This window comes from Pleurodeles waltl, chromosome 9, assembly GCF_031143425.1.
Source record: "Pleurodeles waltl isolate 20211129_DDA chromosome 9, aPleWal1.hap1.20221129, whole genome shotgun sequence".
NCBI lineage: Eukaryota > Metazoa > Chordata > Amphibia > Caudata > Salamandridae > Pleurodeles > Pleurodeles waltl.
The window spans coordinates 873,636,549-873,661,584 of record NC_090448.1 but is presented as its reverse complement, the minus strand read 5'-3'; the positions used below and the strand labels follow the sequence as shown (position 1 = coordinate 873,661,584).

The window sequence follows — 25,036 nt, the reverse complement described above, 5'->3', positions numbered from 1 at the left end:
ACAACGCAGGTGGAGGTGTCAGGTCTATTGCACAACCTATTCGGCATATGTGTGGGGGCCCTTATATGGATCAAACCCGGGGTGCCCTTTCAACACACTGCATCCATCATAGATCCACTGGGACAATACGTCATACTCATAGGGAGAATGGATGGACGGGAGGTCATGATGGGGAATACCTATGGTCCCAACACTGACCAACCAGTGTTTTTGATGACGCCTTCCCGGCCAACTAGCCCCAAACCTCACCAGGTCGGTCCTGTTGGGTGGAGACTTTTAACTGCATTTCTGGTATGACCTTGGACAGATCACATCCCCGTTGTGGGACTTGCCGACGACCCAAGTTTCTGAGCCATTCCTGGCTTGGCAGTGGGCATGGGGACTCGTCGATTCCTGGAGAACACATCACTCGGTGGGGAGAGATTACTCCTTCTTCTCTCCACTATATGACCTGCATATGTAATTAAACAGGTTTCTCTGCTCTCCAGATGTTCACAAGCTGACACGCCTGACAGAATACCTGGCCAGAACATTCTCGGACCTTAACCCTTTATTGTTAGGTCTTCAATGGTTACGCCCACAACACCCAGTACCCATGTGGTGACTGAGGACCTATTTGAAGACCAGGTTTTTGGGGACACCACTAGCTCTCCCATAATAGCTAACTTTAAAGATAATGAAGGATCTACGAATTCATGGCTAGTAGAGGGGGATGTTTTTAAGGCAGTGATAAGGGGGCGATGCATCTCAGTGGCCCTAGGAAACTGCAGTACGTTGCTACAAGACATAAAGAAAGTGGAGGAGGATCTACGAGCACTAGAGCAAAGACACCCAGATGACCTGTATCTTCAGACTGTTGTCATTGAGGCCACAGAAAAAGTGGTGGTGGAAGTTGTGAGGCTGCAGTACTAACACTACAAAGCCTATGTGGCCCGCACCCATGCTAAGGGTGATGGCAATGGCTGCCTTCTGGTTAGCATAGAGAGGGTCTGTCATAGTTGAGTTGTGCAAACCTTCGGGTCATGCAATGTCCCCACAGGCTGAAGTTAATCAAGAATTCTGTAATTACTACTCAGTCCTATATAGAAGTAAGGCCTCGCGATGCCCCCAGATATCCAGGAGGTTTATAGCAAATTACCCTCCTGACACATCCCTCCCTATCGCATCAAGAGTTGGAGGCTTTGGGACAGGCAATCACCCTCCCCGAAGTGAGGGCAGCCCTTAAGAGCATGGCCTGGAACAAGAACCTGGGACTGGATGGCCTCCCAGTTGAATTTTGTGCAACCTATGCAGCAACGTTGGGCCCGAAGCAGGCTGATATGTACGAGGAGGCTCGGAGAGGCTGGGACCTTCCCCCTTCTACCCAAGAGGCCCTTATTGTTCCCCTTTTTAGCCGAACCTGGCAACGTGCCTACTGAGCCACATGGCATACCTGGTCCATCAAGAGCAGGCCGAAATATGGCTCTTAATATCCGCTGACTGTTTTCGCTACTCGATGCTGACACTTACGATAAAAACAGTGCAGCAATTTTTGCTGTAGACTTCGAGAAAGCTTTTGATAGCTTAGAATAGACATACCTCTATGAAGTGTTGTGCAGATTTGGTCGTGGGGAGCATTTTGTGGCCCGGACCCAATTTCTCTACACTATGCCACAAGCGAGGGTCTGCACGGGGCAATATATATTGGGAGGCTACCAGGTGGAGAGGGCTCCCCGCTGTCCCCCCTCCTCTTCACCCTTGCAACTGAGCCGCTCGCTTGTCTGGCCGTCACCAGGAATGCCTATGGGGGCCTACAGCTCACGTGGCACAATCATTATATTGCGCTGTATGCGGATGATCTCCTGTTGTTCCTGGAAGACATAGTGGGGGCCCTTCTGGGAGCGAACCACCTATTAGATCATTCTGGCACGCTCTCTGGATTCCGAGCTCTCTGGACTCCGAGTCAACTGGCTAAAGTCCAAGCTCTTCCCCCCGTGTGGCTGACAGGGCGACCCCTTCTTTACTTTTTTATTACTCTCCTGCTGTGGATCCCGGGCACATTCTTCAAAGAATTAAATTCATTACTTGTTGGCTTTTTATGGGGCTCGAGCAGACGGAAGGTGGCCCTGGCAATACTTCAGAGGCCCACAGCGGATGGAGGTATGGCCATCCCTGACTTCGAGGCATACTATTTGGTGGGCCAGCTGCAATGGCTGACTCAGTAGACAGCTGGCCGCATGATGCCAGAGAGAGGTAATTCTCTTCACTCTGGTCCTCAGCCAGAACTATTCTTTGCCTCGGCCCGCCCTCTAGTCCCAGTTCCACTGAATTAAACGTGCTGTGCCGCTGCTGGTTGCATTACCTCTGCAGGTCGGGTTGCTCCATGCCCTACGCCCCTGAGATTCAACGGCAATTTTTGATGGAGTTACCCCACAGAGATGATTGATGGGGACTCTACCATTGGGTGGAAGCGGGAGCGACCTCCATGGGGGCCTTACTCAAAGTAGATGCATTCCCCCCTTTCGAGGACTTTAGTGCTAGTTATGAATTACCCCAAGGACATTTTCTCCCCAACAGAGTGCTCACAGAGGCGATCAATAGACACTAGCGGCAAGGGCACGCTGAGCCTCCCCAGTCTAGTGTCTGTCAATACTTGACAAGTGCTACAGGCACACATAAAGCAGTAACATGTCTTTTTAGAAGGATACAAGCAGACCTCTCCTTACCCTCACGACCCTCAAACAAAAGTGGGAGGATGACTTGGGCACGCCAATCACATACATGAATTGGAGGGATTTACTGACCAAGGTACCTAAAGTTTCTAGAAATGCAAGGTTCACGCTTATCAACTTTTATGTCTTACATAGGGCTTACCTTACGCCAGGCAGACTCTTGCTGCATTTCGGCCTGGTGGAAGCCAATTGCCCATGCTGTGGAGAAGAAGCAACTGAATTTTTTCATATGTTCTGGGGCTGACAAGCCTTGAGGGAATTCGTCACTAGCACATTACCAGAGGTGATCGACCAAGAGGTCACCTCCAATCCCAGACACTGCTTTTTCAGTGGATATCCCCACATGGCTAGTTTTAAGGTGCCCAACCAATTTCAGAATCTAGCACTCCTCCTAGCTAAAACAGAGATAACAAGGAGCTGGAAGGCTGTGAGGGGCCCTCAAGGCACGGCCTGGAAGTGTGAACTGATGAAATGGGCAGGGGCGGAGGGGATGGTCAGACTTCAGGAAGCTAAGCGAGGCCAGGGCTCGACTGAGGGGGTGCAGGCCTGGGGCACTCTGGTATGTGCCCTGGAGAATCTGGACAAAACACTGCTGGATGATACTCCCTCTCCATGAAGCCACACTAACCGGAAGCATGTCAGCTTTGGGGATGCACAGGTCAAGAAGATACACAGGTGTTGCCTCACATGAGTATTGCTTGTACAGGAACAATTGTGACACTGTTTATGTTAAGTGCACTTACGCATTACCGGTATAAGGTATTGCCATTGTTGAGAAGAGTATGTTTAAAAAAAAGAAAACTCCTACCAGCTAGAAGGGACACTGAATGGTTGTTCTGAAATTGGTTCCAGACATTCCACACTATCAAAATATAATTTGTAATGTTCACTTCTTCAAGCCATAAAAACGCACCTTAAACTTGTTCACAGAGTCTCTGACAGAAAAGGAACAAGGAGAGAAGGTAGCAATACGCCAATATGTTGATGACACCTACAACTTAGGATTTCCAATCCTTTATTATATGATCAAAAAGTCTTCTTGTTGACACCGAATCCTAACAAGACTAAAGTCATTCTATATTCAAAAGACACTCACATACCTTTGCTAAAATGGCTTGAAACTCTGGTCCACTTTGTAATTTCACACACACTTGACCTGGTACCAGTGTCCTTGGGGTTCACAACAACTCTAACTTTAGTTAGCAAGTCAAACATCTGACAAGAACATCTACGTATGACCAGAAAACCTGTTCAAGATTGGGTACTCTTCCATTCAGACAATGTGATTTTGAAAAAGACACCCAAATACACAATCTCACCCCTTAGATCCATCATAGGCACTTCAGCAGGGTTGGTAGTTGATGCAAGGTTCTCAGTCAACGTAACTCAGATCCAAAAGGAACTTCACTTGCTACCGCTAGAAATCAATTTCAAGATCACTTAAGTAAGGCACAAGGTGATTCACTTAGGACACCTGGAAGAAAAAGTCTACACCTACAGCTCATCAAGAGTGACCAGAAAGCCTTTTCTTTCTTAGTCCCTGACTGTGGAACCAGATCGTTAAATCATTAGGAACAATGAAAAACCTCCTTACCTTCCAAACAAATCTTAAAATGCAGCTTTTAGGACTTTTTACCATACTGTTCACCCCAGTAACAAAGGTCCCAGTTGCACCGATCCCCTAGAGTACAGCTGGGTGTTAATGTTCTAAATATGTTAGTTGATACCAGCAAGTGGTTACATAGTTGCATTGTGCCAATCTTCATTTTTTCAGGAATCTTTTTATTGTTATTTCAATTGTTATTACAATGATAGCATAACAGTTAGATTTTATAATAATATTCGCACAATAAGCAATTACATCTGTTATACATTTCGCAAATTTGCGAGTGTTCCAGCAACAATCGGTGCTTTTACAATAACGTTAGTTAGGAAAATGGATGATTTATCCAAACTTATGTAGTGCATTGTACAGGTGGCAGGATTTGCCTGGATTTAAGTATATGCATTTCGTATGATATGAGAATCCGATCTCCGGATTTAAACACAGAGTACTAGTCAATCCGTTATTTCTTTTGCTTTTCCCTTTAAGTGTGTATACAGTTGCAGTTATTTATAAATGGTGATCCTGGATTAACAACGAATAAAAACACTAACATTCTTGAACAATGGAGTACCTTATCTTCAAATATTTGATAGTAGTAATGCTGTGCCTTCTTGCATATGGAATCCCCTCGGTATTATATGCGTGTGCTGGTGTAGTTTGAGCCGCGTTTGGGTCCCAGGTGCATAGTGAATACCTTGCCTTGATTTAGCAGTTTAGGATGAGGGTGGAGTGTTTGGTAAGCGTGTCGGTAAGCTTCTCATAGTGCTCCCAGTGCTTGATAAACGCTGGGCTGTCTTAAATGCTAGTTTATCTCCGCTGAGGTGGAGTCTGTTTTTGAAGTTTGTAAGTGTGTCAGCATCGCATCCCAGCTATCTGATAGTGGGTATTTGTACAGGCGAAGTGTGTCCTCCCTCCTCAGTGCCACCCCCTCAGCACCCAACCAGGTCGGAAATGATCGTTTCCAGCCCAAAACATTGGGTTCCTCCTCTGATTTCCAACTGCGGGTTATCAGTCGTTTAGCTGTTACAAATCCCAAATCTAGAAATCTTGCGGTGGCCCAGTGGCGGGGACCCCTAGGGAATAAACACGCAGACCTCCCATGTAGGCGGCATGTTGCGCTCTGTGCATGCTGCTAAACAATGGACCACGGCTCCACAGTAGCTATGTAAAGAGGGGCAGATCAACAGCATGTGTAGATGTGCATTTAAATGTTTACAACGGGGCAAGCTGAGTCACAGCGAAAGAAGTATCTATTAATGCGAGCCTGCGTAAGGTATGCCCTATGTATTATGTAGAATTGTATGAGTCTAAATCTGGAGTTGCGTGGTATAGTGGTGTGGATAGCAATAATAGACGCCCACTGCTTGTCTGCGAAGGGTGTGGCTGAGTCACATTCCCAGGCCGTGCGCAGCGCATCATACTCGTGCACCAAGTGAGTTCGGCGAGCTTCCGTTAACCATTCGATCAGATGTCTGCTCCGCCCCATTACCTGTATGTACTGTATTAGTAGATGGGTTGGGGGGGGCAGTCGTTAAGTCTCCCCACTCCCTCGATAAAGAGCGTAGTAGTGTGATATATAGTAGAAACTGTGCCACCCGGAGACCCGTGTCAGCGACCAGAGTAGTGAACGGAATCAGCTTGCCTTCACTGTACAGATCACCTAATGTGTGCAAATCTGCAGTGTGCAAACTCCTATGTTCCGCCCCAGTCACGGCTTCGGAGGCACGGGGCGTGCCCAAGAGCGCCAGGGCCGGGGTAAATGGGACAATCCCTCTCATGAGTCGCAAGGACCTGCGATAACAGCTATGGGCCACTTTGAGGAGAAGCTCCTCCGGCGGTGCCGAGCGCGTAAGTGGGTAGAACAGATGCGTCACTCTTAGGAGACATCAGGGTCCCGCGGTAGTCGCCGTATCAAGGAGATGAAGCTCCGCCAGCCATCTGGACACCCATTGGAGCTGAGATGCCAAATAATAATGCTCCAGGTTAGGCGCTGAAAGACCACCCTGTGCTAGCGGCAAATAAAGCTTCTTAAGTGCAACTCTACAGCGCCCTTTATTCCAGATAAATTCTCGTAATTTGGGATCAATTCCTAAAGAAGCTGGCCGGTATATAGTGTGGGAGATTGGAGAAGTAATATAGTAATCGTGGCAGCACAATCATTTTCAAGAGGGCCATTCTGCCTGCTACAGATAGTGGCAGCGTTTGCCAGAAGACCATTTGGGATCTGATGGATGTCACCACCTTTCTAAGGTTTCCATCAAACAGGTCCTCTTTTCGGTGATAGATGTGAATGCCTAGATATCTAAACGTGTGTGGCTGCCAGGGAACTACAACTCCAGAGAGGTGTAACCTTGGGTCTGGGTGTTTAGGATCAAAGGGAAAGAGGCAGGACTTTGCCCAATTAACCCGTAGTCCAGAAAGAGTGGCAAAATGATGCAAAATTGTCCCAACTTCCAGAGGGACCTGTGTAACGTCTCTAAAATACAATAAGAGGTCATCAGCATATAGTGACACGGTGTGTAGACCGTCTCCCAGCGGAATACTCCAATGGGGGCCCGACTACGTAGCACTGCGTCCAGGGGGTCCATGGCAAGGGAAAACAGCAGCGGAGGGAGGGGGAAGCCCTGTCTCGTGCCCCTGCACACCTCAACCAGCTCTGAGATACCTCCACCTGTCTTGACACGGACCCGGGGGCTCGTGTACAGTAGTCTAATCATACGGTGGAAAAGAGGCCCAAGGCCAAATTGTTGCAGGATGCCAAAAAGGTATGGCCATTCTAATGAATCAAAGGCCTTCTCCAGATCAAGGACCAGGCATACTGCCAACGGCCAGTCCCGTGTCGAGTAATGCATAACACGGAACAGCCGTCTGATGCTATGCGATGTATCTCGTGCAGGCACAAAACCGTTCTGGTCCGTGTGAACGAGGTCCGGCACCATAGGCGCTAAACGCGCCGCTAGTGTCTTGGCCAGTATTTTAAAATCTGTGTTGAGCATTGCCAATGGTCGATAGGAGCCAAGCTCCAATGGGTCTTTGCCTGGCTTAGGAAGCGACACCAGCAGTGCCTCATTCTACGATGCCAACAATGATCCTCCCTGTACAGACTCCTCGTATACGCGGAGGAGATGGGGCGCAAGAATAGAGGAAAAGGTCTTATAAAAATCGTCTGGAAGACCATCTGGACCAGGAGTTCTACCCGTGGAGAGACTGTGTATATTAGCCGAATTTCGGAGAGCTCCAAGGGCTCCTCTAGTGTTGCCCGTTGTGCCGCTGTCAGGCGGGGTAGTGTGATTGCCGAGAGGAATTCTGCACAGGCCGGTTGATACGGCGGCGCAACTGAGTGATAGAGGGTCCTGTAGTGGTGCATGAACGCTGAGTGTATCTCTGAGGGTGTATGGAACACTATACCAGACACTGAGGGGATCTCTATGATCAGGCCATATTCTCGCTCACCCCTGGTCAGGCACGCCAAAAGTCTGCCCGATTTATCAGCAGAGGCATGGGTACGCGCCGAGTGGGCGGCGTAATTGTAACAGAGAGAGGTGCTCAGCCCACGCTGCCGACAATTGTTCCATCTCTGCGGGACCCCGGGCAATCTCCGGTTCAGGGCGCAGTAAGGTCCGCTCCACCCAATGAGTTCGCTCTCCACAGACCGCCACAGGCTCCACTGTGTTCCCATACAGTGGCCTCTAATAAAGACCTCAAAGGCATCCCACTCCACCAAGCCAGAAGATGCTGTGCCTCTGTTGTGTTCGAAGTATTCAGGGATTGCCTCATCTAATGATGCTTTAAACACTGCGTCTTCCAGAAGCTCAGGCCTGAGCTTCCAGGTAGGGACCGTCGGGGGAGAGGCATCCCAGCCTAGCTGCACAAATTGTGGGTTGTGGTTTGAGTGAGTACGGCCCAGATAGTCAGTGTCCAGTACAGCAGAATTTAAATTATGTGTGCACAATATTCTATCAAGGTGCACATGTAGGGAATGTGGAGCAGAGTAATATGAATAGATTCTGTCGGTGGTGTTACGGTGATGCCATATGTCTAACAAGTGCCAATTTCTAGTCCAGGTGTTTAACGCTCGTGCTGCAGTCACAGTGGGCGCCATGGACAATGGTGGATAGGAGCAGTCTAGGTCAGGATCCAGTACACTATTAAAGTCTCCTCCCAATAGCCAGGGGTAATCGCTCCACCCCGACAACTGGTTAGACAAGGTGTGGAGAAAGGAGGCCTGGTTCAGGTTCGGTGAATATATGGAGCCCAACACCAGTGCCCGACCCGCAAGTCGTCCCCTCACCAACACGTATCGTCCCTGCTCATCGATTATTTGATCTTCTACTACAAAGGGTGTGCCTGGCTAAATCAAAATCAGAGCACCCCTTGCATAAGTGGAGTGACCTGTCGCATATAACTGTCCTCTCCATCATCGCCGCAGACGAGGCACCTCCGGAAGCGCCAAATGAGTCTCTTGCAGAAAAGCTATTTGTACTGAGTGCCTTTTAAGGTAGGAGTACATAGAGTATCGTCGCTTTGGTGTGTGTATGCCATGCACATTCCATGTAAGGGTAGTATAGGTATTCATGGTGGGTTTCAGTAGTAAGTGCAGCTAACTAACAGTGCAGTCCATACAAGCGGGCCATGCATGGGATAGTAGGGTTCCAACACTCCATCTGGCTACTAAAGTATGGTCTCCATAACAACACTAACAGACAAAATACCATTAGAGCAGAGGAGCAACCAGCATCCGCCCAAACCAAGTAACCCGCTAGGTCAACAAAGCAACTAAGGTACAAAGAGGATGGACCGGGAGGTTAATGGTCCAGTGTACAGTCTCCCAATACACATTCTAAGGAAAAAAAGAGGTACACTGTTCCAATCAAGAGGGAAAAGGAGGACCTAATTCTACAGGAGCGAGAACCCTCAAGCATCACACTGGATGACTGGCTTCATCTTTGGGAAAGCTCCTCGTTAGGCCGGTGCTGCAATGCCTAACGGGCTCCCCGAGGGGGGCTCTTAACCAGATTGCTCTAATAGTAGCGGATGGAATCAGATCATATAGATAAAGTATCTAAATTCAAGTACCCGAGCAACAATGGAGAGAATGAAATAATAAAATTGGTTATCCATCAAATTATGTTAATCATAGATTTAATCAGTGTTAATAAGACGGAGACCAAGATTAAAAACAAAATGAGAGTAAATGGGTGAGTGATAATGCTCACGTACTCTCAACAAATACACAAGAGGATTGAACCAATTATGGTGCCTCTAGTTATCAGGTCTACATGTTTCGCGTCTGGTGGTCCAGCTGGATCCATTGACGCTTCATCAGGACCAAAGAAAATTAACAACTTCTCCAAAATAAATTAATATGGACCCTACTAGGGACAGTCACTTACTTTTATCTACTTGCTATGTCAAATTAGGTCGCCCTAAAAATAAAAATCAAAGGACACTTATAGAAAGTGTAGTCCAAGGTAAAGTGAACATTTGTGAATATAGTGGTTTAGTGTATAATTCGCGTGAAGGTGTGAGTAAATTAGGCTTACCATCCCCGGTCTCAGGATAGAGCTCCTAGGAATCGCAGGTCAGGAACTGGAACTGACATTCTTTGTTTATGGTAGTCATAAGAAAAATAATAATGTTAACAGCAATTTTGTTGCAATAATAATAAAAAATTAAAAAATTGGACACCTATAATAAGGTATCACATCTAGTCATCATATACATCTATGAGAGCTAAAACCTGTTATAGTGACAATTCTATCACTATCCAGTGAATTATCAGTCATAATAAACCAATACTGTATACCAAAAGACAGTTTCTGTAGCTGCAACAACATTGTCCATTAAGAGGGTAAAAATGCCCCTCGTTATTAAGCCTAAATCCAGTGCCCAGTGGGGAAGTATGCTCACAAATGTGCCTGGCTGTTAATAAAACATAGTGCCAATTAAGTCGATGATGGGGGCATAAAAAAGGTGGCATAGGGTCACTGAAACGCGGATCCAATACACACATAAACTAACAGAAATACCAGGCTCAGTCAGAAAATGAAATCATATTCACCCGCCGATCCGAGTTATTTGGAGAAAAAAAGGGGAGGTAATCTTACATTTATCTCATGTTCGTAGGTCTGTAAAACTACCCTCCTGACAGCGTCCCCGACAGCAAGTGGCTGGGCGCTCGACGGGGTTTTTTATGCGTGCAGCGAGAACCCGGAAATGAATGCCGGCTCGCGCGCGTGTAGAAAGTACTAAAAAAATAGAAGACGGACTGCGTGTGTAGAAAATGCTAAAAATAGAAGACGGACTTGGTCTTCGTTAAAGGGCCAGTACCCGTTGTTCTCTTGTGTGTGTCAGAATGACTCCATCAACATTCAAATCAGTGCCATTGAGAACACCCTGAAGACGACAGTCACATTGACAACCTTTAAACCTTTAAAAGCCGCCTCGCAGAAATTACCTCTGAAATGAACGAGACAAAAGAGTTTTTAATTCAGCAAAAGATCACTAAACTTCAGAAGGATATAGTTAAGTTCAGCAGGGAGAAGGTTTATCCTTACATTAAGTAAGACTGTGACATAGATACTCAGTCTCGGTCCTCTGATAAATCAACCTCTTCTTATAAAAAGCCACGAAACTTTAGCAGTGGCTCATCATCAGACTTAGTTGTTAATTTGTCCAAGAGAGAACTCTCAGTGGACGAATCTAATGTCCTCAATAGAGGTCTTGGCTTTGTACCAACTCCTAATGAGGATTTCTTTCGTTTACACATTGAACTAGCTCAGTTCTTTCGAAAAATCCGTCTCCACGTGTTCTTTAAAGACAAACCAGCTGAACCACAAGCACGAGACTCAGGCTTAAAGAAACCTTCGACCTTCGTACCATCATCAACCTGGATGACTAGTGAAGTGTTGACCTTTGAAAAAGCTGTATTAGCCGATGTGTCTCGTCTATGCCCTAAACACCCTTACATTAATATTCCCAAAAGAGAGAAGCAGGCTTTACAACATCTAGCAACTGATCCGGATATCGTTATTAAACAGGCTGACAAAGGCGGTGCAATTGTGATTATGGACACAGTTAATTACAGACTTGAATGCTTACGTCTTTTGAGTGACACCACCTATGACACTAAGATTACCAGAGATCCAACCAGGAGACTACAGACCCAGATTAGATGCCTCTTGGAGGAAGCTAGAAATAATTCATGGATTTCCTCTAAGGAGGCTGAGTTTCTTGACATGGTTCATCCCAGAACCCCTTATTTTTATTGCCTACCCAAGATTCAAACGGGCGTAAGACCCCCTCCAGGACGACCGATAGTATCAGGAATAGGTTCGGTCCTTGAACCATTGTCAATCTTCTTTGACCACTTTTTGCAACCCTTAGTGAGAAATTCTTCCACTTATCTACAGGACACTAAGGATTACCTTAATTTGATCGAATCTATCAATCGTACTGGGGAGATACAAGGTATCATTACCTTAGACGTAGAAGCACTATACACAAATTCCCCCAAGAGGCTACTTTGCAGGTTGTGGAATCGGCACTTCAGAATGATTCTACACCCCTCTCTACACCTATAGCTTTCATTATGCAATGTGCCGCCTTGGCCCTGACAGAGAACTATTTTGAATTTGAGGAACAATTCTTTCATCAGATTAGGGGGACATCGATGGGCAGTACGTTTGCGCCTAGCCTGTTTGTATATGTATGACTTTGAAAAAATATATATTTTGTCACAATTCAACCCTTTTCAAAATGACATAAAACTATGGAGGCGCTACATAGACGATATTTTGGTCATATGGCAAGGACCGTTGTCCACAGCAGATGAATTCACTACTTGGATAAATTCCCTTGATCCTTACTTGAACTTCACGGCCACAGTATTATCAACCCACTTACCTTTTCTTCATTTGATGATTACCATTGATAATGGCTTACTGGCAACTAGTACATATCACAAACCTACAGATCGGAATAGCCTTTTGTTGTACGAGAGTCACCATCCTAAGGCTCTAAGAGACAATTTACCTGTGGGCCAGTTTCTACGGCTCAGACGGAACTGTAGTTCCACGCAAGATTTTGACCGACAAGCAAACACTCTCCAAGTTAAACTTTATGAACTACACTATCCACCAAAAATTGTAAATCTGGCACGTAAGAGAGCTAAAAATAATCATAGGGAATGTCTATTGGTAACTAAGGATAAGGCTCCTCAGACACGAATAACTTGTGTTTCTACATTTACTCCACTGTCCAATGATATCAAAAAATTGGTCAGTAAACGCTGGTCGATATTGGAGAGTGGTGGGACTGTAATGCCTAAACCACTATTTGCCTTTAAACGCACTCCTAATATTAAAGACATAGGGGGTCATTCTAACTCTGGCGGGCGGCGGAGGCCGCCCGCCAGAGTTCCCCCCTCCGAAATACCGCACCGCGGTCAGTAGACCGCGGAGGGTATTCTAAGTTTTTCCCTGGGCTGGCGGGCGGTCGCCAAAAGACCGCCCGCCAGCCCAGGGAAAAACTCCCTTCCCACGAGGATGCCGGCTCGTAATCGAGCCGGCGGAGTGGGAAGGTGCGACGGGTGCTGTTGCACCCGTCGCGTATTTCACTGTCTGCCAAGCAGACAGTGAAATACTTGTAGGGGCCCTCTTACGGGGCCCCTGCAGTGCCCATGCCAGTGGCATGGGCACTGCAGGGGCCCCCAGGGGCCCCGCGACCCCCCCCTACCGCCATCCGGTTCCAGGCGGGCGGACCGCCGGGAACTGGATGGCGGTAGGGGGGGTCGGAATCCCCTCGGCGGCGCAGCTAGCTGCGCCGCCTTGGAGGATTCCAAAGGGCGGCGGTACACTGGCGGGAGACCGCCAGTGTTGCCGGTCCGACCGCGGCTTTACCGCCGCGGTCGGAATGCCCTTGGGAGCACCGCCGGCCTGTCGGCGGTGCTCCCGCCGACCCTGGCCCCGGCGGTCTTAGACCGCCGGGGTCAGAATGACCCCCATAGTGGTTCATACTCGTCCACGTGTCTCCCATGACATTCCCACAAAAAAAACACTGTGGGACCTTCCCCCAGTTGAAGGCCATTATCCCTGTGGTAATTGCAATGTTTGTACATTAACTAGACGAGCGTCACTAGACCTTGACCCTATAGGAAAGTGGCATTTAAGAAAACATACGAACTGTAATTCTAAGAATTGCATCTATATAATTACGTGTCCCTGCGGATTACGCTATGTTGGAATGACAGCACGTCCCGTTAAGATATGCATCAATGAACACAGGAGCAATATTAGATGCCGCAGGGTGACTACTAAACTCTGTGCGCACTTCTTAGACGCTTCCCATACTCCAGATGATCTTTGGTGGGTGATTTTGGAAGCCCCCAGAGTCCGATCGAATTACTCTGATCTCCTTTTTAGAATTGAAGAACGCTGGATTTTTAAACTAGGGACTTCTATACGGGGACTGAACGATGATATTCCGTGGACCACACTTTCATCATAACCATCACTCTCTATGGCCCTCTCAGCCCATAAAAGTGTTTCTATGTCACTGGTACCCCGAAAAGAACCCTCCGAAACCAAATGTGTATTTTCAACTTGATTCGATTAGAGACTTCTTTTTGTCACCATTATCTTCGTCACCATTATAAATATATTTTTTCATAAGTTCCATATTGGTCTAGGTCTCCTTTTTGACTATAGTTTACAACAGAGTATGCAAACTCTTTATTTACGAGTCTGCTTTTTCCTTTTTCTCGACTCTGACACACACAAGTGAACAACAGGTACCGGCCCTTTAACGAAGACCAAGTCCGTCTTCTATTTTTAGCATTTTGCACACACGCAGTCCGTCTTCTATTTTTAGTACTTTCTACACGCGCGCGAGCCGGCATTCATTTCCGGGTTCTCGCTGAACGAATAAAAAACCCCGTCGAGCGCCTAGCCACTTGCTATCGGGGACGCTGTCAGGAGGGTAGTTTTACAGACCTACCAACATGAGATAAATGTAAGTTTACCTCCCCTTTTTTTCTCCAACTAACTCGGATCGCCGGGTGAATATGAGTGCATTTTCTGACTGAGCCTGGTATTTCTGTTAGTTTATGTGTGTATTGGATCCACATTTAAGTGACCCTATGCCACCTTTTTTATGCCCCCATCATCGACTTAATTGGCACTATGTTTTATTAACAGCCAGGCACATTTGTGAGCATACTTCCCCACTGGGCACTGGATTTAGGCTTAATAATGAGGGGCATTTTTACCCTCATAATGGACAATGTTGTTGCCGCTACAGAAACTGTCTTTTGGTATACAGTATTGGTTTATTATGACTGATAATTCACTGGATAGTGATAGAATTGTCACTATAACGGGTTTTAGCTCTCATAGATGTATATGATGACTAGATGTGATACCTTATTATAGGTGTCCAATTTTTTTATTTTTTATTATTATTATTGCAACAAAATTGCTGTTAACATTATTATTTTTCTTATGACTACCATAAACATAGAATGTCAGTTCCAGTTCCTGACATGCGATTCCTAGGAGCTCTATCCTGAGACCGGGGATGGTAAGCCTAATTTACTCACACCTTAACGCGAATTATGCACTAAACCACTATATTCACAAATGTTCACTTTACCTTGGACTACACTTTCTATATGTGTTCTTTAATTTTTATTTTTAGGGTGACCTTATTTGACATAGCAAGTAGATAAAAGTAAGTGACTTTTTTTTGTATTCCTCTCCCTAGTAGGGTCCATATTAATTTTATTTTGGAGAAGTTGTTAATTTTCTTTGGTCCTGATGAAGCGTCAATGGATCCAGCTGGACCACCAGACGCGAAACATGTAGACCTGATAACTAGAGGCACCATAATTGGTTCAATCCTCTTGTGTATTTGTTGAGAGTACGTGAGCATTATCACTCACCCATTTACTCTCATTTTGTTTTTAATCTTGGTCTCCGTCTTATTAACACTGATTAAATCTATGATTAACATAATTTGATGGATAACCAATTTTATTATTTCATTCTCTCCATTGTTGCTCAGGTAATTGAATTTAGGTACTTTATCTATATGATCTGATTCCATCCGCTACTATTAGAGCAATACGGTTAAGAGCCCCCCTCGGGGAGCCCGTTAGGCATTGCAGCACCGGCCTAACGAGGAGCTTTCCGAAAGATGAAGCCAGTCATCCAGTGCGATGCTTGAGGGTTCTCGCTCCTGTAGAATTAGGTCCTCCTTTTCCCTCTTGATTGTAACAGTGTACCTCTTTTTTTCCAACAAAGCAACTATACATAGTAAGCCTCCACTAGTAGGAGAGTGGGGTAGGCTGTGTGTCTTGAAGGTGAACGTGTAGTGAGGTGTGTTTCCCGGTGCATGTGAATGATTGAGTGTGGGGCCAATAGAGATTGATGTCCAGAAAAATTGGTGAAACTGATGTGCCCTGTTAGACAACTTCCCTATCAATGCTCAAGTGCATCCCTGGTCTATCAGTCCAGTAGTGCATTACAAATCAGTGACAGGGGTGCGCACTGGTTACTGAAGAAACTTGGGATTGTGAGGGCTATGTCTTGCGAGTCGCCAGGAGGTTAAGATAAGTGCAGAAGGACGCTAGAATAGTTCATCCGCTGTATGAGGGGGTCCCCTCCAAGCACGCTGGTGAGCTTGTCTCAGGGAGATGATCTGGTGTAGCAAGACCCTCACTGTTGAGTTGTGAAACTTCAGTTCCTGCCTCCGAAGCAGCTGAGGGAATGTTAATGGCCGCTGCTGACTGCAGCGCCTCGCGCCGCGCCTGAATGATTTGTTCCAAATCAGGGACATGTTTTGCCCTCTCCGGAGTTGCATCGCCTACCTGGTGGGCACGTTTTGCGCGGGTGCGCCTGCTCCGCGGCACATGTGGATTCCCTTCCGGTTCTCTACCATTAATATGGCCTGTGGACTCCAGCCATTCCCACGCCGCTTCTGGCGTGGTGAAGAAGTGGGATTTGTTTTAAGCTATTATGCAGAGCTTGGCTGGGAATAAAAGAGAGTACTCAAGATCCAGGGTCCGGGGCTTGTATTTTAAGGGCAAATAGGAGGCACGGTCTCTTTGCTCGGCCAGTGTGTAATCGGGAAACAACATGACCTGAGCACTGTCCACCGAGGCGGTGGAGACGATCTAATTGACCGTGGGATGATATCCCTGTCTGCGCAATGGAGCAAACGAAGTATGAAGAGACGTGGGCCGCTTCCCGGTGGTCGTGATCTGGTAGGAATCCTATGTGCACATTCCACTGAAAAGAAAGGTGTCAGAGTTCCCTCTGGCACCAGCCCCCGAAGCCAGGCCTCGGAGTAGGCGACTGAATCTCAACCCTCCACGAGCTCCGGTAGGCCAATGACTCATATGTTGTTTCTTCGGGTGCAGCCATCAGCATCCTCGACACGACGCTCTAGTTCACCTATGCGGGCCAATGCATGGTTTCCAGTCGGACTGTTGTGGGCGTTAGTTCGTCAATTCGTGCCTCAAGTGTGTCTGTCTTGTCCGCTAATTTGCAGTGATCCGCATGCAGCAAAGCAAGATCGCTGGCCACCTTGTCAATTTTGCCTTCCAAGGATGTTCGGGCCCGCTCCTGGGAGGCACCTATGGGCTCCACCGCTGCCAGTACGGCATTTAGTTTTTGACTGTCTTGGGGTGCGGTCTCCTGCATATTCTTAGCACCAGCGACAGTGCCGGAGCGGAGGTGGCCAACCCCTGCCATGGCCGCGGCTCGTGGGGACTTCTGCGGGAAGGTAGGTCCCTGCTTCCCTCACAGGGCAGCTCCCAGGGATCTTCGCCGTGTAAGGCCCACCAACCCGCCACTCAGAACAAGCGGAGCGAACCGCGCAGGTAATGTCAGTCGGCTACACGTCTACACAGTAGGGTGAGCCTGTTTGGTCATGCATCCACTGCACTCCTGCAGGCTGGCCAGTGGGGCCTATCTTCCCCCTTACAATGTGGTTGGGATCTGCTTCCGGTCTCCTGGCCCACAAGGCTGCGTCAAGCGGCATAAAAATCAGCGATGGGCCCCCTCCCCCCCCCCCCCCGAGTCCCCAAGGCAGCAATTCTCAGATCCTCTGTGGCAATGAGGATTAGGCTGGGCCTGCTTGCATGCACCTCCAGAATACAGTGGCGCAGCAGCACGAGCGGCCCAGCCACCGGGGCCCCCTCCATCCCCCAGGGGCCAGGCCTCCAGGACTGTCCGAGGGATCTCGCGATCCAACTCACCAGGAACCGCGGAGCGCCCAGGGCGCACAGGTGCGGGCCCACTTCTCCCTTGTAGTGTCCGCAGCGGCGGCGCAGGACCCAGTCTTCCCCAAGCCGATTGGTGCTCAGGGGCGACAGCCGCTACTGCGACTCACCCAACGTGGTCTACGTTTCAGTCTCAGCGTCCCTCCAAGTACTACCGCCTTCACGGGCCGTATGCAGCAGCGGCGCTCCAGGCCAGCGCCGTCCCGTCACCTCGTCTTCCCCGCGCAGGCCTCCATGCGTGGCCTGTATGTGCCCTGTTTCGGTCTGACGCGGTGTCGCAGGACCGCAATCAAAAGCTACGGTGTTCCAGGGAGACTAAGCGCGGCAGGGCGGTCGCTGTGCCGGAGTCACCGGCCCCACATACACCGCTCAGTGCCGGAAAAACCAGGAAGTGGAAACGGAGCTCTATCAGCTCGCGTCCGCCATCTTGGCTGGCTGGCCACGCCCCCATCGTGCCAATCTTCATTAACGCAATAAACGTTAGAACAATTACCTGCTGTTTGCATGGTTCCCAGAATACTTCATATCAACATATTTGCTATAAATTCACAGATGGGAGGCAAATGTCCTTGTTCTTATCACGCACAGCAGCGTTCAGAAGCCTACCGAAGAAAATACATTCTGAAATTTAGACTGCCTAACTCCAAAGAGTTCAGACTCAAGACAAGAGAGGTATTTACTTGTTAATGCCAGTTTCTAGAAGAAATCCACTTGATATTTGAGAAGACCTTAATAGTGCGGATTTGGCCTCTGATTGCTTCCTTAATTAGTAGTGGTACCTCTGGACTGGCTGCTGGAGTTGTTGCTGCTGATAAGGCCAGCAAAGGGTCTGAAAGGGTCTGAACCCTCTTGGGAAATAATGCTCTTTAAATTTGCACTGCATCCTGTAGAATCTCTTTTTCTCCTTGATCCATAACACTGTCAAGAGCTCGGTCTCATTTTTCTTTTTGTACAGTTTCTCTTCCTCCGTGTGCTCACCAAATAAGGCATATTTTTTAGATCTTTAAATGAAAACCCAGTTTGTGAGTAGTTGGTCAAAGCCATGACAGACTTTTGAGGGGAAACTCCATGGCAATAATTAGTTGCCCTAAGCTCAGCAGAGTAGACTGTGGCACTGGTAACTTGATTGGTGACCAAGGAGTCTCCCTTTACCATCTCCTCAGAGTCTTGCTGCTTGTGTCAAGAGAGATCCCAAAACATGAATTCATCCCCTCCCATATTTCTCCGTTATATCTTACCAGGAGAGTGTTGCAATGGAGTTCTTCAGAGCAGAGGTCGCTTTGCAGCATATATTTTTCCCAACTGTGTCTGTTCATTTGCTCGGTCTTTCCACTGGAGCTGTCGTCTCTGGAGCAGAGGCATATTGGTGTTTAACTGACATGACTATTACAGAGTCTGGGTCCAATCTTAAGAACTCAAGATACCGTTCCGGTGACTTATATTTTTTTGAAAAGCCGAGGAGTTGCCACCTTGACCATTGCTCGGATAAGGATTGTTTCTTCAGCAATTTCTGGAAGGCCGGGAGGTAGACATAGGAAAGCCTTTATGAAGCCTTTGGTTAGAATATTACCATTATGACAGAAGATTCAGTTTGTGGGGCTTCCACTGGGAGGTATAATTTAGAAGTACATCTAATGAATATGTCATGGAAGGTGGCAATATAATCCATCAATGAAACTCTTGAGGGGGAAGCTGCAGAAGACACTGGAGAAGATTTATTTGTAGAGATATGTGTCATCCATGGCCAGTCGAGTCCGATCGGCACAGCATCCAGGCAGAAACTGACTCGCTGGACTCTGTTTCAAACGTTCCCTACACTTGCAGACAACTCAAACCAAAACACAGAAATCACAGTAGTAAAGATCTGCTGATGGTACTCGAGGTATTTATGTACCTTCCTGATAGATGAATGGATGTTGGGTGCAAGACCATTCTTGGTGATGAAGGCAGGTTAAGAGGTCCCAGTAAAACTTGAAATGGGTCCTCTGATGTGATGACAAAGCCTGGAAAGCCCAATGATAGTGGAGTCTCTTCAGGAAGTGAGTCTCAGTCTTTGTTTTAGACTGGAGTTACAGGCCATCTTGATGACAACAAGAAGTGTGATCCCGATGAAGTGGTGATGTTGAGTGTTGGTATTCAGAGACATTGACATAATCATGAAGTACTTTGGTGTCACTGGTTGGGGCTGTTTCACTATCAATGGTGAAGTTGTCACCGGCATCCAGGTAAATTTCAACATTGATGGTGAATTTGTGGCTTTTGCCATGCAACTCCTAAACTTTGATGATGAATGACATGACATTTTACGAGTGTCCAGACAAGATGATTTTGAAGGTCTATGATGCTGCTGGTACAGCCTTTGATTGCAACACTGTGATCTTTGACAGTAACCAAGAGGGTCATTAGAAAGGTCATACCAATCTCACCTATTATCTTTCTGTAGATCACCCTCTGTGGGAGTCTTTAAAAGAAGCTGGCTCCTTATCTGGTGAGTCTTAATGGCTGGCAAGCAGCTTTTAGCCCTTTTTCTTCCTGTATGGCTGCCAGTACAAAGAATCATGGGTAGTGTAAATGGTTGGAAGCTTAAAGAGACAGGAGGCTATGTTTCAGACCTCTTCAACATAAGCCTATCAGGCTCCACTTTTTCCTCAGTATTAGACTCACTCTCCACTTTTTACCCAGTAGGTGCTGCAATGCAGGTGTGAGACAGGGCTTCTGGAGTTCAGCAGTCCACATTTCAGACAAATCTTGCCTTTCATAGGTTTCTAAAGGATGCTGCTCATGATAAAGCCAAATGGATATTTGCATTCTATCTAAGAACTTTAGGACAGATATGTTGATAAGACGCGTTCCAGGGTCTACACACACACACACCAGGGATCTATTCTAAAGTTTATGCACTATCAATGAAACCCTATTATACAGAGTTAGATGTATGAATGATCAGGACAGGGTTCCTTTGGTGCTGTCCCCCAATGAGACGTTTTAGCTCCAGCACCACAGAGTACCATTCAAAGAGATGCCATTGTCGGAGTTGTTCAAAATTACCAGTACATGTGCAACATACACAAGTGCATTAAACACAATGGTGCACCTAAAGGAGAAATCTGCTATAGAATGCTTTCCAGCCAAAGGCGAACAAGGTTGGGGACTTCAGCCAAGTTTCAGTTCCAGCAACTCAGTGTACTATTAAAGGGGACACCATCTTGAGAGTCGTTCAACATTAACACTGCATGTGCAAATTCCATGGGTGTATTAAACATACTGGTTCATCTAGAGGAGGATGCTTTTATTTACTGTCCTCCTGAAAATCAGCACATAGATGGAGGCCTAATCTGACTGTAATCTTATCAAAATAACTAAAGAGTTGGGTAATGATCTTTCTGTTTTTAGTGACATTCGTTCAATTTAAACTGAGATTGACTTTGTACTGGTGATATGCTTGTGCAAGACTTAGCTTCTCATTTGTGCAAACCTTGTGGGAGACTGCTTTCTATTGCAGCAATTCATCTGCTGTACTTAGTGGCCAATGTTCGGTTCTCTTCAGTACCCGTTTTGTTCTGTAACCTGTTCAGCATAAAGGCCCTGTCTGTACTCCTCATTTTGCAAGCAATACCACATTACAAGATGTACACCTAGGATTTGCTAGTGCCTTTCATTAAAGAGGTGGTGGTTAAAAAGGATGAGAAGACTCCAAAGGAGTTGCCTCCATCAGGTTTTGCTCATGGAAGTTCTGTGTGAGGTAAAGAAGCATGGTCTGATGAGGTATGGTCAATGCAAAATATTCACCGGGTGAAGGTGATTGATCCGGCTGTTCTTGGTGTACCGAAGGGCTGAAATTACGAACCGGTCCTAAAGGCGGAACACCAAGGAATGCAAACATTTTTATGACTGGATGAGAGGTGAAGGGAAAGGCTTCAACATATGTTAAGCCAATATAATTTGCATCATTCTCACATGCAGAACAGGCACAATATGATGCTTGCGTTTGGTGCATAGTGGCAGAAGCCTTTATATGATAAAACCACAGAAGTTCTAGAACTGAAGTACCAGAACAGAGTGGGGGAAGAGACGTTGAGATAGAGTGTTTCCCTCAAAGTTAGAGATGGGTACATGGCATTGGTTGGCCAGTTGATAATTTTGGAAGTTAGTAGTAAAAACTGTTTTTTACAGGGTCCTCTGAAAAGTGATTGAGTCCTATAGTTGAAAAGCACGAAAAAAGAGAGTTAAGCCCTGAAATGCAACAAACAGGTGCTACCACAACATTCCAAATTCCATATAAAGTCAAACTCTTCTTAGATTAAAAAAAAAAAAACTACCACCATTAATAAAGTCACCATTAGCCATAAAGAAAATAATTAACATTTAGCAAGTGCTCAATGAATAAGAAGCCCACACAACCTTGGAACAAAAAGCAGTAAAATGACTATTAATGCAGCCTCTCAAAATAAATTGTAGGATGAAAATAAATCACAAAAATACCTTGTGCAGGTGTTCGATTGCCAGGACAATTTCACCAATATAGATCTGGACTTCATTTTCTGTAAATCGCTCTCTCTGGGAAAGGTGAGTAAAAAGCTCTCCTCCATTAATGTAATCTGAAAAATAAGCACATGGACTGAGTTTATATCCATACTGTTCACAACTTATAAGTCCAATTCTACCAATAGTGAAATTATTTGATTTTAACATAGATATAGCCATAACCCCTTCAAGCACATTTGTGCTAGGAGAAGGAAGAAGCATAGTAATAAGAAAGGGTTTAATTTCAGTATATAAGCTAAAAAAGGGTTTAACAAACTCTTTCTTACAGGAATCAATATCAGTGTTTGGAGACAGTCTCAGGTTGGGGTTGTGTGTAACTGAATGAGTGCACACTCCTTGTGGGGGTACCCATTGTGTTGCTGGCAGTATGCAGGAGCATATCCAGACTATGAATGGCAGCGCTTACAGGTGACTGACTGCTAACTACCCGCAAGTTATGCCTATGTGTGCATAAAATAAGACTGTTCAAAGTGACTCTGTCAATTAGTTTCAGCTTCTGGAAGCTGATAAAGTTATATATATATACTCCAATAACTAAAACTGGGCTACCAGACAGTAACTGCCATTGTGGGAAAGAAATGGGAAATCCTGATCTCTGCTAAAGGGCCACGCCCTGGGAGCGAACTACTCATAAGAAGCAGGACATTCAGGCAGGCAATTGCTAGAAGGAACAGCCAGGAGTTGGATAAAGGTACCAGTGGGCTGACTGCTCGGCCATTCTAGACTCCCATCATTTTGGCAGCCTGCGATGGGCTGGGTTAGAGAAGGAGCTGAATAGATTTATGGGAATCAGAAACTTGTGTTCTAATGAAGTGTACTATGCAGGTGAAGCAGGCAAGTGACCACTGCTAGGGCTACCTAAAGCGCCACAGTATAGTTACATGAATTTGTCCACATTAATCATATCTCTGTAGCGAGTGATGCAGCACTCATGAGCTTGGAATAGCCAGCCCTGTTCCAGTCATTATTACAGGAATTACATTTAGATCCACTTAACCAGGTGAAGACACAAATGTATCTATAAATAAGGTGTAGAAAGTGAATACATTTTGGCTTGGCACACTCAAGGACACACACATTTAGCCAGTCTGCACCACAAACAAACGGAAATAAGGTTTGCATCTGAGCAAGGTAGCACAAATTCACCAATTACCCACATATATGTGAACTTATGAGGAGGCAGAAGAGATCTATAAGGAAACGCAAAGATTTAACTTTTCTTTTGAAGTCCAATAAGTAACCAGCCTGTCACATTCCTTTGAGAGAATGTTGAATTGTATAGCTGAATAAACCAGGAAAGAAACCCCAACCAGAAAAGAATGTTTAAACAAAGGACAGATATGATGGTTGTGACATTTTCAGTGCCCTCTGCATAATGTTCTCTCGCTTCCAATTATAGTTTTCTTTAAATGCTGCTTGGAGATCACTAGAAAGTAATAGAAATGTTTAAGGCCATATGCAGAATGATGTATACTTTTTATTGGAAGTCCCTTGGAGAGGGGCACACACATAACCACCCCTTATGTGTCAAACGTGTCTTTTGCACATTTTCATGAAAAATAGCTCTATGTTTGGTTACAATAGGACAGAGAAAATGCAGGCAAGAACAGACCACATGCTTTACTTGTGGCTCAAATATCATATAAAAATGAATGATGCAGCCCACGACTTCAAGCATTTATAAGTTTCCGAACAATTCCTGTACAGGAGCATTTTAGAACCAGCAAGATCAAAATGGCTTTGTTACAAACCAGGAAATGCTTTGGTACATTAAGCAAAGCTCTTTCTTTTGTTTGTTTCTGCTTGCAAACAGGCTTTATACATCAGACCGCTAACCAGAAAAAACATTCTTGGTTCAAACCCCCTTCGCTCCATCGATGTGGGTCAGAGAACTTAACCATGAAACAACGAACGACAACGCTGAAAGGAAAGGGAATTTACTCAATGACGCCCAGCACCACACCTCAACACCAGTTTTAGGCACTCTAACGTTGCTCAAGTGCAAATAAACAGGACTAATTATTGGGGTCATAAGAGTATTTACTTAGATACTTTTAATTTTAAAACTATGAGAATAGGCCTAGTTGCTAGAAATAAAATCTGGTGTTTGAAAATCATGAATTCTACATTATTTCCTTTTGAATAGATTCAATTTATTGAAGGTTGTTTAAAATTTAAAAAACTGAAACTTTAAAGGTTGTATGATCCAGAAATAAGAAACAATGAAATACAACACTTATTTCACAACTTTTATCAATTACAATATATGGTTTCTTCAGGGCCTCAAATTGTAAAAATTACACCTTCAGAGATATTAAGTGCCTTGGATTGATTTTTTTTTTCATTGGAATCACACAGCTATTTGGGGCTGTCAGTATTTGGAAAGTGTTTCTCCATTATCACTTTCTGGAGATTGGGTATCAACTTAGACATGCAAGTTAGGATTTTAATGATGCAAGCCCCAGTATCAATTCGTAGTATCATAATTCTTTAAATTCAACCAGGATCATATTAAATGATAATGATCTGCAATCTTTCATGTTCATTGGTTGATTATGAGATAGTGGATTCAAATGTGTAATATAGCATGAATGCCTAGCAAGACATATGGTTGTTATAACACTGCCAATTATTTGTGTTATAGAACTTATCTCAAGATGAATCTATTTTAGAAACGGATATTTTTGCTTGGACAGTCATATATGCAAGTCGTATAAGTGTGATTAAAACGTAATTTACCTGTTGCAACTATTCAATAATTATTGCTCCATAACGCTGTTCTGCATTCAGCATCACAACCATGGTATTGGACATGACTTTTGTTACATTTTTACTCACTAGTTGATAAGTTTAAGAGCATAAACTTTTTAAGTTACGGTGATAATAGAGAAC

The 25,036-nt window shown here is 45.6% G+C and overlaps 1 protein-coding gene across 3 annotated transcripts in view; it reads right to left on the bottom strand.

Moving 5' to 3' along the window:
- Positions 1-25,036, bottom strand: part of RPS6KA5 (ribosomal protein S6 kinase A5) — a 451,666-nt gene that overhangs the window by 309,709 nt on the left and 116,921 nt on the right. For all 3 annotated transcript variants that reach the window (XM_069208183.1, XM_069208185.1, XM_069208184.1), the window contains exon 4: positions 22,082-22,197. In XM_069208183.1, coding sequence (XP_069064284.1) covers positions 22,082-22,197 — 116 coding nt within the window. The remainder of the gene's footprint in view (positions 1-22,081; positions 22,198-25,036) is intronic.